Below are 14376 nucleotides of genomic sequence, written 5' to 3'. Positions count from 1 at the left end.
CTAATTTGTAAGATAGAGAAGCATATGTTATTCTTGACGCCATGATGGTGAGGATGAAGTGAGGTTTTCTTTCCTTTCTCCTGTTTATTAACACTGCGTCTCAGGCACGGTGCTAAGCTTGCACGGTATGGGCATCAACAATTCTTTATTTTCCCCTTGCAGGTCCTCAGGCCGGGGCAATGTTCCGAACTGCCGTGATGATGGCGGCCAGCCTGGCGCTGACCGGGGCCGTAGTGGCTCATGCCTACTACCTCAAGCACCAGTTCTACCCCACGGTGGTGTACCTGACCAAGTCCAGTCCCAGCATGGCAGTGAGTTCAGGGCTCAGGGAGGGAGGAACTCCCTGGGAGGCAAGGAGGAGTCTGCTTCAGACAGGGGTGGGGCTAAAGGTCAGGTAGGTAGGACAAAAGTGAAGTAGCTGCCAGACGTAATTTGGAACCAGTTGTGATGGGGATGTGGAGAGGTTCTTGAATGATGAGCCCCGGACAGAACAAGGCAGAAAGTGACCTCAAAACATAGCCTGTCTTCACTCCTAGGTCCTGTATATCCAGGCCTTTGTCCTTGTCTTCCTCTTGGGCAAGGTGATGGGCAAGGTGTTTTTCGGACAGCTGAGGGCAGCAGAGATGGAGGTAAGATGTTCATGGCTCCGAAGGTGAGGGGCAGGGAGCTGGGCAAACAGAATGTCTGAGTTCCATATCCTTCCTTGTTCAACCTCCAGCACCTTCTGGAACGTTCCTGGTATGCTGTCACTGAGACTTGTCTGGCCTTCACCGTCTTTCGGGACGACTTCAGCCCCCGCTTTGTTGCTCTCTTTACTCTCCTTCTCTTCCTCAAGTGTTTTCACTGGCTGGCTGAGGACCGTGTGGACTTTGTGAGTTGGGTCAGGGGATTCTCTGGAGCAGAATGGCTGGAGGGCAGACTCATGGAGTGAGGGCTGGGTTGGGGGTGTGGGGTGAGCCCCAGACTTCCTGACAGGCCCCCTTTCTGCTCTGCCTCAGATGGAACGCAGCCCCAATATCTCCTGGCTCTTTCACTGCCGCATTGTCTGTGAGTGAGATCCACGGGAGTGGAGAGGAGGGAGCTGGAGGGAGAAGAGGCGCCATGAAGGACTGGAACATGAAAAGTCATTAACCATGGAGCATGCCATAGAGCATAGGCTGCCCACTCCACCCACAGCTGTACAGGAAAGATAATTTAGGAAGTTAATTTGCATCATCTCTGCCCTGTTCCACTCCAGGGCTTCTCAACTGCCTGGCCCCTTATTAGCTCTTTGCCTCCTCACCTGGAGCTTGGGCCACCCTTAGGCAGAACCAGAAATCCCAGCGGGCTGGGTTTGGTGGAGTGTGCCCACCTGACTAGATGGCTGGGGCCATGGTGGGCTTGAGGGTGGGAGCTGTCTTGGAGCAGAAAGTGGCTGTCAGGCCCTGGGCTGACCCCACCAACCTCCCATTATGTCCCATTACCAACAGCCCTTATGTTCCTCCTGGGTATCCTGGACTTCCTCTTCGTCAGCCATGCCTATCACAGCATCCTGACCCGAGGGGCCTCTGTGCAGCTGGTGTTTGGCTTTGAGGTAAAACTGGCTTGGGAGGTTGGGAGGACAAGCCTGAGGTGGCACTGCACGTGCCTTGAATCACTTCACAGACCTTTACTGAGCACCTGCTCTGTGGCCAGCCCGTGTGGCCACCAAGGAGCAGCTGTCAGTCAGTCCCAGCCCTGCCCACTACACACTCCTAGAAGAGTGGGCAAAGCCTAGAAAGGCATGTGTGGAGGAGCCCTGACCTGTTGCTCAGGGAAGGCTTCCTGGAAGTTGATGCCAGAGGAGTTGGCTGTTAATGGACAGGGGGAATTAGCTGGATGGACAGCTGGGGAGGCGTGTCTGGTGATGATGGTTCATCTTTGTTGAGTGCTTTCTGTATGCCGGGCCCTGTGCTGAGCACAACCTGCATTTGTTTTAATCAGCAAAGCAACACTGTTACACAGGAGCAGTTAATTCTGTCATTGACAGACATGCAGACTGAAGTTCAGAGTGGTCTAGTGAGTTGCTGAAAGTCACGTCAGCTAGTGAGTGGAGAAGCGAGGAGGACCCTGGTGGCATCCAGGCCTGTGCTTGTACTGTGGCACTCTGCTGCGCACAGGCCTGGGGATAGCAGAGTTGGGCTGGAGCAAGGGGGCTGCATTCTTATGTTCCCTGCCCCTCCTACCCCCCAGTATGCCATCCTGATGACCATGGTGCTCACCATCTTCATCAAGTATGTGCTACACTCCGTGGACCTCCAGAGCGAAAATCCGTGGGACAACAAGGCTGTGTACATGCTCTACACCGAGCTGTTCACAGGTGAGGAGCCTGGACCTTCCCAACCTGTACCGGTGTCCCCAGCCCTGCCTACCAAGTCCTGTGACCTGCCACTCTCTGTCCCCCTGACGCCCAGGCTTCATCAAGGTCCTGCTGTACATGGCTTTCATGACCATCATGATCAAGGTGCATACGTTCCCTCTCTTCGCCATCCGGCCGATGTACCTGGCCATGAGGTGAGTCTAGCTGGCCCTGCCACACCGTCGACCCCTCCCCGTCTCCCCCCTCTACTGAAACTGTCCTTTCAGGCAGTTCAAGAAAGCTGTGACTGACGCCATCATGTCTCGCCGAGCTATCCGCAACATGAACACACTGTAAGTGGGCCTGTCCCAGCTGTTCGCCCAAGCTCTGCCCCAGGTGCCCTGCCTCCAGCTCTGGTCTTGACGTGCCCTTGGCCTGTTCTGACCAGGTATCCAGACGCCACTCCAGAGGAACTGCAGGCGATGGACAATGTCTGCATTATCTGCCGAGAAGAGATGGTGACTGGTGCCAAGAGACTGCCCTGCAACCACATTTTCCATACCAGGTGGGAGAGGCCCAGAGGAGCCTGGGCATCAGGGGTGGCTCTGGGAGGCAGAACCCCAGGGACCTGCCAACCACTGCCTGGTCTTGACCCCCAGCTGCCTGCGCTCCTGGTTCCAGCGGCAGCAGACCTGCCCCCCCTGCCGTATGGACGTCCTTCGGGCATCGTTGCCGACCCAGTCACCGCCGCCCCCTGAGCCTGCAGATCCAGGGGCCACCACCTGCCCCCCACGCCCCACCACTCCTGCCCCAGCCCCCCAACTGTGAGTGGCCCCTTCATCTGGCCATCCAACACTGTTGGGTACTTGCCCTGGACTGGGAATGGGAAATCTTGAGGTGAAAGAGTCCCTGCCCTCTAGACGGGGTGGGGGGGCCACAAGGGCTGGTCACAGGAAGAGACATAGATGATTGCAGTCACAAGTGATCTGTGCTGAGCTCAGAGAGGGCCTGTGGGGACAGAGGACGTCCAGACCCCCTGCCCTGCATCCTGGATCTGTCTCAGTTTGGACCTTTTCTCACCACCGGTCTTCTCTCTGCAGTCCCCCAGGGCCTCCTGCCTCCCTTCCCTCCAGGCATGTTCCCGCTGTGGCCCCCCATGGGCCCCTTCCCGCCTGTCCCACCTCCCCCCGGCTCAGGAGAGGCTGTGGCCCCTCCGTCCACCAGTGCAGGTGAGCCCTTTGGAACCACATCAGCCAGGGGATGGAAGCAAGGGAAGCAGAGGCCCGTCGACACTTGCTGACTTCCTGTTCTTGCTCTTCAGCTGCCCTTTCTCGGCCCAATGGAGCAGCCACAACCACAGCCGCTACTGCCGCCTCTGCCTCAGCACCTGGCCCTGCCTCCTCCCCGGAGGCCAGCCCTGCCCCCGGCTTCCCCTTCCCCCCTCCCTGGATGGGCATGCCGCTGCCTCCGCCCTTTGGTAAGTGGGGCCTCTCCAGGGGTGGTTTGGGGAGGTGGGGGGTGTCAGGCCCAGGCTGAGCCTCTCTCTCTCTCCCTTCAGCCTTCCCCCCCATGCCTGTGCCTCCTGCAGGCTTTGCTGGGCTGACCCCAGAGGAGCTGCGGGCTCTGGAAGGCCATGAGCGACAGCACCTGGAGGCCCGGCTACAGAGCCTGCGCAACATCCACACGCTGCTGGATGCCGCCATGCTACAGATCAACCAGTACCTCACCGTGCTCGCCTCCCTGGGGTACGTCTACACCTGGGGCCAGGGCGGGCAGCGGGGGTGTGGAGCTGCCGAGAGCAGGCCCCCAGTGATGGTTTTCGGCCCTTTTCTCCTGCCACCCGTTGATTCGTGCATCCTACCTGTAGGCACACCCAAAGTGTCAGGGTTCTCAGTGTCTTTTTATCCTGCCCCTGCACAAGGCCTGTCTGGATCTGCGGAGGAGTGGGGTTTATCAAAGAGCTGACCTGAATCTTGTTCCTTTATACTTTCCTAAAGTCAGATTACTCATAATTCCTGGTACTTCAGTTTTATCATGTACACCCTCTTGACACAGGCTGGCACTTTGGGAATCACGGCCCTTGATCTGAGACAGCAGATGAAGTCACCTGGAGCTAGCCTGGCCCAAGTTCAAGTCCCAATCCTATCACTCACTCACTCTGTGACCTTCGTTACCTTATTTGAATAGAGGTGTTCTAATTCCTATTCGCAGGGAACGTGTACAAAGTGCTTGGTACCCAGCAATGTCAGTACAGACTTGGAGGGGAGCTTGAGTCTGAGACTCGTGTGCTTTGTGGGTTACTCAGTGGACTGTCTTAGTTGGTCTGGAAGGTGCCTGGCACCTCAGATGGGGACTCAGCAGTGTAACTGAACGCGGCCCGAAGTCCCTGCCTGTACGTGGTTTACGGTCTGTGGTACAGAATTTCAAGGAGTCACGCAACACGTGTTCACCAGCGTCCACTGGTGACGTCGGTGCTGGCCTTCACCCTTCGAGGTGCACCGAGTGCAGAGTCTGTCCAGTCAGACCAGGACGCCACGCCCTCCTCTCATCCCTTCTCTTCCTAGGCCCCCCCGGCCTGCCACCGCAGCTAACCCCACTGAGGAGACTGCCCCTAGCGCTGTTGCTGCCACCTCTTCCACCAGCATCCCCAGCTCTGAGGCCACCACCCCATCCCCGGGAGCCTCCCCACCAGCCCCTGAACCCGAGAAGCCTTCAGGTAGTTGCGGTCAGCCCCCAGGGAGTGGGCCAGGGGCCTTGTCTGGGTTCCACTCCTGGACCTCTCTGTCCCCAGCTCCTGAGTCAGCGGGCACCGAGGAGCTGCCTGAAGATGGGGAGCCTGATGCAGCGGAGCTGCGCCGCCGCCGCCTACAAAAGCTGGAGTCCCCTGTTGCCCACTGACAACGCCCCAGTCTTGACCTGCCCCCTCTCGAGCAGCCCTCGCTGGGACACGTCCTGCCACCAAGTGCCAGCTCCCTCCCTCCCTGCACCAGGGAGCAGTAAGCCCAGCTCTGAGGCGGAGGAGGTGGCACCCTAGACCAAGTGCAAAGAGGCTGGAGGCTCCAGCTGACCCCAGCCCTTGCAGTCCCCTGGCAGCCATGGGGATTTGGGGTCACTTCCAGGCTGCTTCTCCAACCTTTCAGCCCTGTATTCTGCTGGGCCCATCAAGACAGAAAGGTGCAGCATCTGAGACGCCCTCTGACCCCCCAGTGCCCTTCTGGGAGAAGGGGCAGCCCCTCTGAGTCCCACTTGTGTGTGGAGTCACGCTGCAGTGCCGAACAGTATTAGCTCCCGTTCCCGAGTGTGGACTCAAGGGGCTGGAGGCAGGCCAGGAACTTGCTCCTGGGCCCGCCCACCAAGACTGGTACCTAACCTCTTTTCCTACCTAAACTCTCCGGAAGCTCTTTGCGGTGGTCTGCTGTGCCCTTTGTGCCCTGTGGCACTTCCATGTCTTACTGGCAACCACACAACTCAGGGAAAGGAGTATCTGGGGGGGGAGGGGCAGGCGACAGCACCGAGGGGCCCTGCTCTGCCCCTCCCCCCCGGGCCCTTTTCTCCCTGTAGTTTAAGGTGAGACTCTGGTCTCACCCAGCAGGCACCGGGCAGCCTCACTCTAGGCTGAGAGCTCGTGTGTCTGATTCTGAACCACTGCAAGCCTCAGAACCTACGGAAAGGCCACTTCTTAACTTGCAGAATTTTTCTTGAGTTTAGAAGAATGGGAGTTATTTCCTTGCTGTCTTCTGGCTTACATTTTGAATTGGAATGCCTGACCCCCAGGAAAGGGAAGCAGGAGTGCTGAGTTCATCTTTCCAGTTTAGAAAAGGCTCTGGGCCAGGTAGGGCCCACAGGAGCCAAGGCCTTGCCTGCCCCTGTCTTTTTCCCCTTGGTTTTATGTTACAAGAGTTGCTGGAGACAGTTTCAGATGATTATTTAATTTGTAAATATTGTACAAATTTTAATAGCTTAAATTGTATATACAGCCAAATAAAAACTTGCATTAATGACTGGTGGAACTGGTGTGATAGGATTGGTGTGCCACACTCCCTTTTTCTAAACTCAGGTTGTAGACTTAAGAGTGGCCTGGAATCTGCGGGTTTATTTATACAAAGCAGTACTGTCCCTGGGCAGTGTTGAATTATTAAGGTCTTCGGAAGATAAACCCATTTTACATATGAAAAAACTGAACCCCAGAGAGGGTAACTACCTTGCCTGAGGTCAGAGCAAGTAGGGGAGCCATGCTTTGAACCCTGTCTTGAAGCAGCCTGATGCTGAGGTGGGGGTGGATCTCAGGTCTCCTGCCTTTAGGACTCCCAAGGTGAGGCAAGTGTGAAGGTTCCTTGGCTGGGGCAGGATAGGACGATAGGGACAAAAGGTCAGTATCTTCCTGCCTCAGTATTGTCCAGCCTTGATACCAGGTCAGCAACCTGGGAGGGATGGCTGTGGGCTACGCCAGGAACTCTCAGGGAGCCCTGCAGGCCAGCTAATCACTTAGATTCCTGGAGCTAGAAACCCAGTCAGGTCCAACTCTAATACAGAATGAGAAAGAGGCCACTTTTTACCTCTCCATGGGTAAAAGGAATGAGCCCAGGGTCTGACGTGCATGGCACTTGGAAATGAAGACCTCCAGGATCTGTGTCTAAGTCATCCTGGGTTCTCTAGCCTCTACCAAGCCAGATCTGACCTAGAAGAAGGGCTCAAGGATTTTTTGCAGCAGTGAAGGTCTGTGGGCCAAGGAAGAAATGTGCCCAATGGGTGTGCCCTGGGCTACCCTCCGGTCAACCAGGCTGGGCTATTGCTTTCAAGAGAGGGGCAGTTAACAACCTCTAAAGCTTGAGTAGCTCAAGTCAAGGAGCTCCAATGAAGGGAGAGCAGGATCACGCCAAAGTAGGGCAGGGAGGCAATTAACACTCCCCTCAAGCTTGGCTGTTTCTGGTGTGTCTCCAATGTTAGACAGCCCTCCCCCAGTGCTGGAACCCATACCGAGTCCCATTTCCTCCTTTATGCATGCAAGGCCTGCTCCAAAAGCCCTCAGCCCTGGTCTCTGTACCCCCTCTTTCCTTGTTGCTCCAACAGCCTCCCTCCTCCTGGGATCCCCAGGACTGCAGTCTGAGGGGCACACTATCACGGAGGCTGCTCAGCTGGGCATCAGAAGCCCTTCTCCAGGAGCCAGGCTTTGAGCTGCTGATCAAAGTAGCCCTTGATCCGAAGGGTACCGGTCACCTCATTGACCTGGGTGATAGGTGTCTTCCCCAGCAGTGGGCTCAGAAAATCTTCCACATCCTTCTGCAGGGCCTAGGGGAAGATGACGGATCAGGCCTGGTCAGGAGACCCTTCCCTCCAGAGGCTCCTGTCCCTTCAGCCCTGAAAGGTCAGAATTGGACCCTGACCTACCCACCCACTTACCCAAATGTCCCCCTCCACCTTCCGGATCACAGTCATCTGACGGTTTCCATGCGTGATGTCCCTGTAGACTGGGATGTTGTGCATCCGAGAGCGCCGCACGAAGTAGGGCAGGTTGGGTGGGGGGTCTGTGACAGAGAGGGACAGGGATAAGTCAAATGTCCTCAGACTTCCTCTCACCTCGCCTTTCTCCCCCATGTGTAGAGGGTCAGTGAACACAAGGGCAAAGCCACCTCCAGGCTTCAGATCAGGAGACCCGCTCTTTCCGTAAGTTTGGTGCCAGGACCAGCTTGTTCACGCTGGTACCTCAAGGCCCAGCACAGGCCCAGCACCAGCAGGTGCTGAAGAAGAAATGAAGTCGGGGCTATGCCTCCCTGGATCTTTGGGTCCCCCTCTGGAGCCAATCGTTGCCCTTCTCCACTAGGTCAGGGAGGCTAAATTCAATCTGGCACAAAGGGATGGCGATTTACAAGAACTGAATACCTAGCACAGACCGAGCTCTGCACAATCCACTTTAATGTGCTGAGCAGATGATCTCTATTTTGCTGAAACTAAGGTTGGGAGAAGCTAAGCAACTAGATAATACTGGAAATGCACGGCAAAACCAAACCTGGACACAGCTGCCCAACTCCCAAGCCATGTCTCAATTATGGCCGGGGTGGAAGTTTTTGGATCATCTCTCTATGCTTCACTTTTCCCACATGAGAAGACCTCACCCCAATAGTGTGAATGGATGGGTCCTACTAAAACAGGTATCCAATCCCCAGCTCTTCGTTGAACCTAAGATGCTAGCTCTAAGTGATCTCAATGTAACCCTCTGGGGAGTTGAGAGCCTGGGCCAGGGCAGAGAGACCACTAGGGAGGGAGATGTTTCCCTGCAGCCTTCAAGCTATCCCCATCACCCAGCTCACCTCTAGGGGGCTGCCAACCACAAGGAGTGGGATAATGTTCGTGCTTTGGGGGCTTTGGGATGCTGGTGGGGGGTAACAGGCGCTCCACAAAACGGTATTCATCCACAGACTCCAGGAAGCGGGGGTAATCAGGAGTCCCCTGGGTCTGGCTCTGAGACAAAAAAAAAAAAATCCATCAGCTGGCAGAACTTCAGTTAAGTAGAAAAAGGAAACATTACAGGCAAAAAGAATAGCATAAATAAAAGGCTGGAGTTTAACTAGTATAAGTAAAAGGCCGCTCACTGCGCTGCCACCCCTTTCCTGGGGTCAGGAGGTAGGAAAGCACCAGACTTGAGTTTGCCAGGCTGCAGGGTACAAGTCTGAGGGTACAGGGTTACCCTCAGGGTACAAGGCTGAGGATATGATGGTTAGCGCCATGGACTCAATAGACAAACTCCGGGAGATAGTGAAGGACAGGCACAGCAAAGCCTGGTGTGCGCTGCAGTCCATGGGGGACACGACTTAGTGACTGAACAACAAAGGGTACCAGTCAGGAACTCAGAAGGGCCTGCCTCTCAGGATTTTTGTGGGACTCAAATGAGAAGTGTGTGTATACCTCTGGAAAGACGAGTAACCCTAGGTCTGACCAATCCGGCATTTTTCAATATTTTAGTTTCCTCTGAAGATTCTACTGAAATATTCTACCTCTGGGTTAGGGACTGGGTTAGCAATCGTGATAATTTCCCACTCACTCTCATCTGAAGTGACCTTCCCTCACCTGGAGCATTTCACGCTCAAATTCATATGGACATAACCAAGCACTAAGTGCTTACGGGTACTGTTTTCACTTAATTCTTTTAATTCGACATGTTAGGGGTTTTACTACCTCCTTTGTACATCCAAGACAGATAAAGACATTAGCAAACAATATACCTAAGGTCACATTACAGTCTGTCCTTCCATACTCCCAACAGAAAGCCCAGGTTCCCAGGGTTACAATGAGAATGAAAAGATGAAGTGGCCTATATATCTTGAGTCTTAGGTTCCCAAAAGCGTCGCCAATGATGTGGGGCCAATCCTCACCCTTTGGAACGGCTTCTTCAAAAAAAAAAAAAAAAAAGGAGGCAGCCAAAAAAAGAAAAAACTAGAGAGCGAGTTGTGCTGATTAACTCAAGTTGTCCTGTTAATTAACTCGTTGTCCTCCAATCATATTTCAATTCTGTTAATTAACTCAAGTTGTCCTCCAATCATATTTCACCTGTTAATTTAATTAACTCAAGTTGTCCTCCAATCATATTTCAATCCTGTTAATTTAATTAACTCAAGTTGTCCTCCGATCATATTTCAAGCCCCACGTTCGGAAACGCGCTCCAGGCCCTGCAACCTTCTCTGTCAATCTTGTATCCGAGCTCCAGAAAAGTGCCCCCTAGGGAAGGCGCAGTTTTTAGATTATAAGGCACACAGTGAGCCTCACACCTAGCCCTCTGCCCCCAGCTCCAGGATCAGCTCTCTCACCAGTCGCCGTAATCCGCAGCCCGGCGGGACACCGGTTCTCCAGCCCCGCAGCACAAACCGAAACGTAGCCGCCGCCATCTTGAACTGTCCCCCAACCAGCTTTCTGCGCGCGCAATCAGCCTGGTCCCGCCCCTTTCTGTTCGCCCCGCCCAGGACCGAGAAGGCGCCTGCGCAATCACAAAGAGGCGGAGCCAGAACCCCTTCGGGCGGTACAAATATCAGAGGCCTTGGCGGTCGCTCCTCAGTGACGTCGCACGCAACAGGCGGGGAGGACGTGCGTTTCCTAGCTCCTTCCTCTTTCTCGACTCCATCTTCGCGGTAGCGGCAGCTGTGTCCGCGATCTAGGTAAGAGTTGGGCTACGGGTGGATCGGAAGGACTTAATAGCAGATTGGCCTCGAGGTTAGAAGACGCGCAAAAAACAGGGAACGAGGGACTGTTCTTGGGGCTGATTCCCGTCGATCCTCCCTGGCAATTCGGGCCTTACCCACGTGAGACCCCGAGACCACCTACTTCCCTGCGCAGTCATCCCGGGCCGCCCACCCATTTACCGATCCTCGTCTCTCCCAGAGTATTTATTCTCTAAGAAACCACCCTTCCTATCTTTTTTTCAGTCGCCAACATGCAGCTTTTTGTCCGCGCCCAGGAGCTACACACTCTGGAGGTGACCGGCCAGGAGACGGTCGCCCAAATCAAGGTAAGACTCCCTGGTGCCGTCTGGTTTTTTTTGTGTGTGTGTTCTTCATCCTCGCTCCTTGCGGGAACGCTGAACCTTGTTTTTCTCCATAGGCTCATGTAGCTTCGTTGGAGGGCATCGCTCCAGAAGATCAAGTCCTGCTCTTGGCTGGCACGCCCCTAGAGGATGAGGCTACTCTGGGCCAGTGTGGGGTGGAGGCTCTGAGCACTCTGGAAGTAGCCGGCCGCATGCTTGGAGGTGAGTTGGGGAGGACTGTATTTTGAACCGCTTGTAATCTTTTGGGTGTAGAGTGTGTCCTCAATCCAAGGTGGTTCTTCCTGTTTACCTCCCTCAGAAGGAACTTCTGAGCGGTCCACGGGAGACTGAGCCAGAGTGTAGTTCTGTTTCAGTCACTTACCAGATAGACTCTTGTCTGTGTCTTAGTTTTCTCGCTAAAACTGGGTCGTCAGACCAGATCACCAAAGGGCTCTTTGTCATTCACTTGCTAAATGTGTTCTTCTTTTTGCGACCCCATGAACTGTATGTAGCACACTAGGCTTCCCCATCCTTCACTATCTCCCGAAGCTTCCTTAGGTCTTGTTTAAAGTCAGGAGCTAGAAAATTCTAAAGTGACACCCCAGAATGTACCAGACTAGACGTTCTTGGTCAGAGCTCAAATCGCTATGACTTTGTTTTCATTTCCTCTTGGGCCCATTTTGCCTTTAAAACCTTAAGTTGAGGGGAAAAGGATTTTGCTCCGTGGTGCCGCCTTGTTCTAACTGCTTGCTGTCCTCCTTTCCCACTACAGGTAAAGTCCATGGTTCCCTGGCCCGTGCTGGGAAAGTGAGAGGTCAGACTCCCAAGGTAAGTGAGAGTATTGGTGGTGGTGTTTGGATTTTGTTTTTTTTCTGGCACAGCTAAGCCAAAACCCTGGGCTCTTGCCCTGTTCGGTTTCTTTGTTATTGGCAATGAGCCAGAAGGAAAGCCTAGAAGAGGCAACCCTGGTCTGATCATCCCTCCCTTTTCCCAGGTGGCCAAGCAAGAGAAGAAGAAGAAGAAGACGGGCAGGGCCAAGAGGCGTATGCAGTACAACCGGCGCTTTGTCAATGTAGTGCCCACCTTTGGCAAGAAGAAGGGCCCTAATGCTAACTCCTAAGTCCTCTGTAATCTTGGCTTTCTCTAATAAAGCCACTTAACCCAGTCATACCATCGTTTCATCTTCATTTGCGGGGCCTGAGGGAATGATGTGGTTTCTAGGGCTAGTGGTATGAACAGGCCTCACTTTGGTTTCCTGGCATTATGGACTCAGTGACTGGACGGGAGTGGAAGAATGGTAAACATGTTTTTAAAAAACTTCCTGTGAAAATTGGTAACCACAGAGACCAGCCCTTGGGGGAATAGCAGTTTAGTGTTTCTCTGCACTGGGAATAGGTGTGGCCTTCCTGGAGTCCAGGTCAGGAATCTGGTCTACCCTGGCTCTAGAAAGTCTTGTCTGATCACATTGGCACTGCAGTGATCATCTGTTGTGATTTCCTGCCTGGCCTTGCTAACCTAATCATAGACGTCACAGGTGAGGTTGCTTGGTTGATGGGCTCAGTGCTCCCAGAAGTGGAGTTATCTGGAGCTGATTAAAGTTTGCTAGAAACACATGCATATACATTGATTCTGCTAAGGTTTTCGAACCTCATGGTTCTTGGGATACAGCATACTATGGGGTAAAGACCTTGGGCTCCAGACTGTCTTGAGTCTGGATCCTTGTTCCATTTATTCACTGACTGGCTTGCTTTTTTTTTTTTTTTTAACTGTGTTATGCAGCTTACAGGGTTCTGGTTTCACAACCAGGGCTCGAATCCAGGCCCGGCAATGGAAGCACTGAGTCCTAACCACTGGGCTGCCAGAGAAGTCCACTGCTGCCATCTCCCAGATCCGTGTAGCTCAATGGGGAACTTTGGTTGCACTATCAGGGATCTAGTTCCCTGACCAAGGATTGAACCTGAGCCCCCTGCATGGGAGTGTTGAGTCTTAACCACTGGACCACCAGGGAAGTCCTTGCCATCGTCTCTTGAGAGTTGCTTTTGAGGATTAAAGGATATAAAGTGTTTATATCAGCTCCTGCCATCTAGAAAAGTACACAAATGTACTGGCTATTTTTGTCTTTTATAGTGAGCTTTCTAGAAAGACACTGGCCCCATCTCTTTTAGGAGTTTAGTTTCTTGTGAGGAAAGCAAGAAAACTAGTTAAAAGTGTTACTAGTTACAAGAAAGTAAGCAGGATGCTGTAATGAAAGAGGAAGTGAGTGGTGGACAGACAACTACCCTAGGAAGGTCTCTGAGGATGGGATATGTGAGACCTTAAACAGGAAATGATTAAGTGGTGAGATGGTGAATTGCAGCCAGGAGAACTCTGGCGGTGTGGAGCAGATCCTGCAGGGTCTTGTCAGATGTGGAGAGGAGTGTGGTTTCAGTCCAAGTGCAGACCAGGGTTTTAAAGTAGGGCCTGCTGGGATATGACTTGTAATCTACTTTCTCTGGCTGACTTCTGGAGGGCTGGCAAAAGGAAACTGGTTAGGCTGGTGTCGTCTAATTGAAGAACAAGAAGCTTAGACCACCAGGGGTAGTGTGGGTGTGTGTGTACTGTTGCTCAGTTATGTCCGACTGCAACCCCATGGACTGTAGCCTGCCAGACTCCTCTGTCCATAAGAGTTTTCCAGGCAAGAATACTGGAGTGGGTTATTTCCTCCTCCAGGGGATCTTCCTGACCCAAGGATTGAAGCCCTGTCTCTTGCGTCTCCTGCATTGGCAGGCAGATTCTTTACCACTAGCAACACCTGGGAACCCACTTCCCTGGTGGCTCAGATGGTAAAGCGTCTGCCTGGAATGCGGGAGACCTGGGTTCTAATCCCTGGGTCGGGAAGATTCCCTGGAGAAAGAAATGGCAACCCACTCCAGTACTCTTGCCTGAAAAATCTCAGCGACACCTGGGACGGGGGGATGCAAAAATGAACAGACTCTTCAAATCCTTCCAGATCTTGGTAGGGAAATAGATGATCCATACTGAGATAAAAACAAGGTATTTTAAAGGTAGAACTGACTAGTTGTGGGACTGGATATGAGTAAGTTGAGGCAGGCACCAAAGAACCAGAGCTCTCATGGGTGCCATAAATCGAGGCTTAATAGCTTTGGGCACAGTTGGTGAGTCATCATCCCCAGTCTACCACAGACTCAGTTCCATTAGGACAGGTACCCCATCTCATTTTGCTCTTCGGTGTATTTTCTTTGGAAGTCAGGGAGGAGCTCAAAAATTTTAATGTTGCTTCCTCAAGAGGGGAAATGCCCCCCACACACCCTGTCTAGGCTAAGTACCCCTCCTTGGTCTTCCTTTCACTCTCCTTCCATTCTTCCCTAGTAGAATGGTTGCCCCTCCAGCGCAGAGACGCCTCATCTCCCATCGACTTGGCACAGTTAGTGGCCTAGAGTAGGTCAGTTCAGTTCAGTTCAGTCGCTCAGTCGTGTCCGACTCTGCGACCCCATGGACAGCAGCACGTGAGGCTTCAAGTTTAGTCAAGATTGGGTTTTGCCAAAGC

The 14376-nt window shown here is 53.3% G+C and overlaps 3 protein-coding genes across 3 annotated transcripts in view; 2 read left to right on the top strand and 1 right to left on the bottom strand.

The window, feature by feature from the left end:
• SYVN1 (synovial apoptosis inhibitor 1, synoviolin) overlaps positions 1 to 6324 on the top strand; it is an 8223-nt gene extending 1899 nt beyond the window's left edge. Inside the window, 16 exon segments of the mRNA XM_010838044.1 lie at positions 163 to 311; positions 537 to 629; positions 719 to 871; positions 999 to 1047; positions 1470 to 1573; positions 2212 to 2338; positions 2433 to 2532; positions 2605 to 2670; positions 2766 to 2882; positions 2977 to 3085; positions 3087 to 3141; positions 3418 to 3546; positions 3639 to 3794; positions 3876 to 4062; positions 4882 to 5033; positions 5109 to 6324. Of these exon segments, the coding sequence (XP_010836346.1) occupies positions 180 to 311; positions 537 to 629; positions 719 to 871; positions 999 to 1047; positions 1470 to 1573; positions 2212 to 2338; positions 2433 to 2532; positions 2605 to 2670; positions 2766 to 2882; positions 2977 to 3085; positions 3087 to 3141; positions 3418 to 3546; positions 3639 to 3794; positions 3876 to 4062; positions 4882 to 5033; positions 5109 to 5215 (1836 nt within the window). The 5' untranslated portion in view covers positions 163 to 179 and the 3' untranslated portion in view covers positions 5216 to 6324.
• Positions 6230 to 10224, bottom strand: MRPL49 (mitochondrial ribosomal protein L49). The gene is made up of 4 exons (XM_010838045.1): positions 10120 to 10224; positions 8626 to 8776; positions 7718 to 7842; positions 6230 to 7606 (listed from the first exon to the last, which is right to left on the bottom strand). The coding sequence occupies exons 1-4, from the start codon at positions 10195 to 10197 to the stop codon at positions 7460 to 7462; spliced, it is 501 nt and encodes a 166-aa protein (XP_010836347.1). The 5' UTR covers positions 10198 to 10224; the 3' UTR covers positions 6230 to 7459.
• Positions 10225 to 10353: 129 nt separating this feature from the next.
• On the top strand, positions 10354 to 11997 carry FAU (Finkel-Biskis-Reilly murine sarcoma virus (FBR-MuSV) ubiquitously expressed). Its single transcript, XM_010838043.1, has 5 exons — positions 10354 to 10464; positions 10732 to 10814; positions 10907 to 11051; positions 11602 to 11657; positions 11824 to 11997. Exons 2-5 carry the CDS (start codon positions 10740 to 10742, stop codon positions 11947 to 11949), a joined length of 402 nt encoding a protein of 133 aa, XP_010836345.1. The 5' UTR covers positions 10354 to 10464; positions 10732 to 10739; the 3' UTR covers positions 11950 to 11997.
• The last annotated feature ends 2379 nt before the right edge of the window (positions 11998 to 14376 follow it).

The sequence above is a fragment of the Bison bison genome, unplaced genomic scaffold (genome assembly GCF_000754665.1).
Source record: "Bison bison bison isolate TAMUID 2011002044 unplaced genomic scaffold, Bison_UMD1.0 scf7180017864089, whole genome shotgun sequence".
In the NCBI taxonomy this organism is placed as follows: Eukaryota; Metazoa; Chordata; class Mammalia; order Artiodactyla; family Bovidae; genus Bison; species Bison bison.
Note: the sequence above shows the minus strand (reverse complement) of the source record. Positions and strands in the feature narration are given on the sequence as shown.

Excerpts from the sequence above, each read along its gene's own strand:
- MRPL49 (XM_010838045.1), bottom strand. The coding sequence starts at position 10,197 with ATGGCGGCGGCTACGTTTCGGTTTGTGCTGCGGGGCTGGAGAACCGGT. Across the intron at positions 8,777-10,119 it reads GCTGCGGATTACGGCGACTG|AGCCAGACCCAGGGGACTCC; the intron begins GTGAGAGAGCTG and ends TTTTTGTCTCAG. Across the intron at positions 7,843-8,625 it reads TGGTTGGCAGCCCCCTAGAG|ACCCCCCACCCAACCTGCCC; the intron begins GTGAGCTGGGTG and ends TCTCTGTCACAG.
- FAU (XM_010838043.1), top strand. The coding sequence starts at position 10,740 with ATGCAGCTTTTTGTCCGCGCCCAGGAGCTACACACTCTGGAGGTGACC. Across the intron at positions 10,815-10,906 it reads AGACGGTCGCCCAAATCAAG|GCTCATGTAGCTTCGTTGGA; the intron begins GTAAGACTCCCT and ends TTTTCTCCATAG. Across the intron at positions 11,052-11,601 it reads AGCCGGCCGCATGCTTGGAG|GTAAAGTCCATGGTTCCCTG; the intron begins GTGAGTTGGGGA and ends TTCCCACTACAG.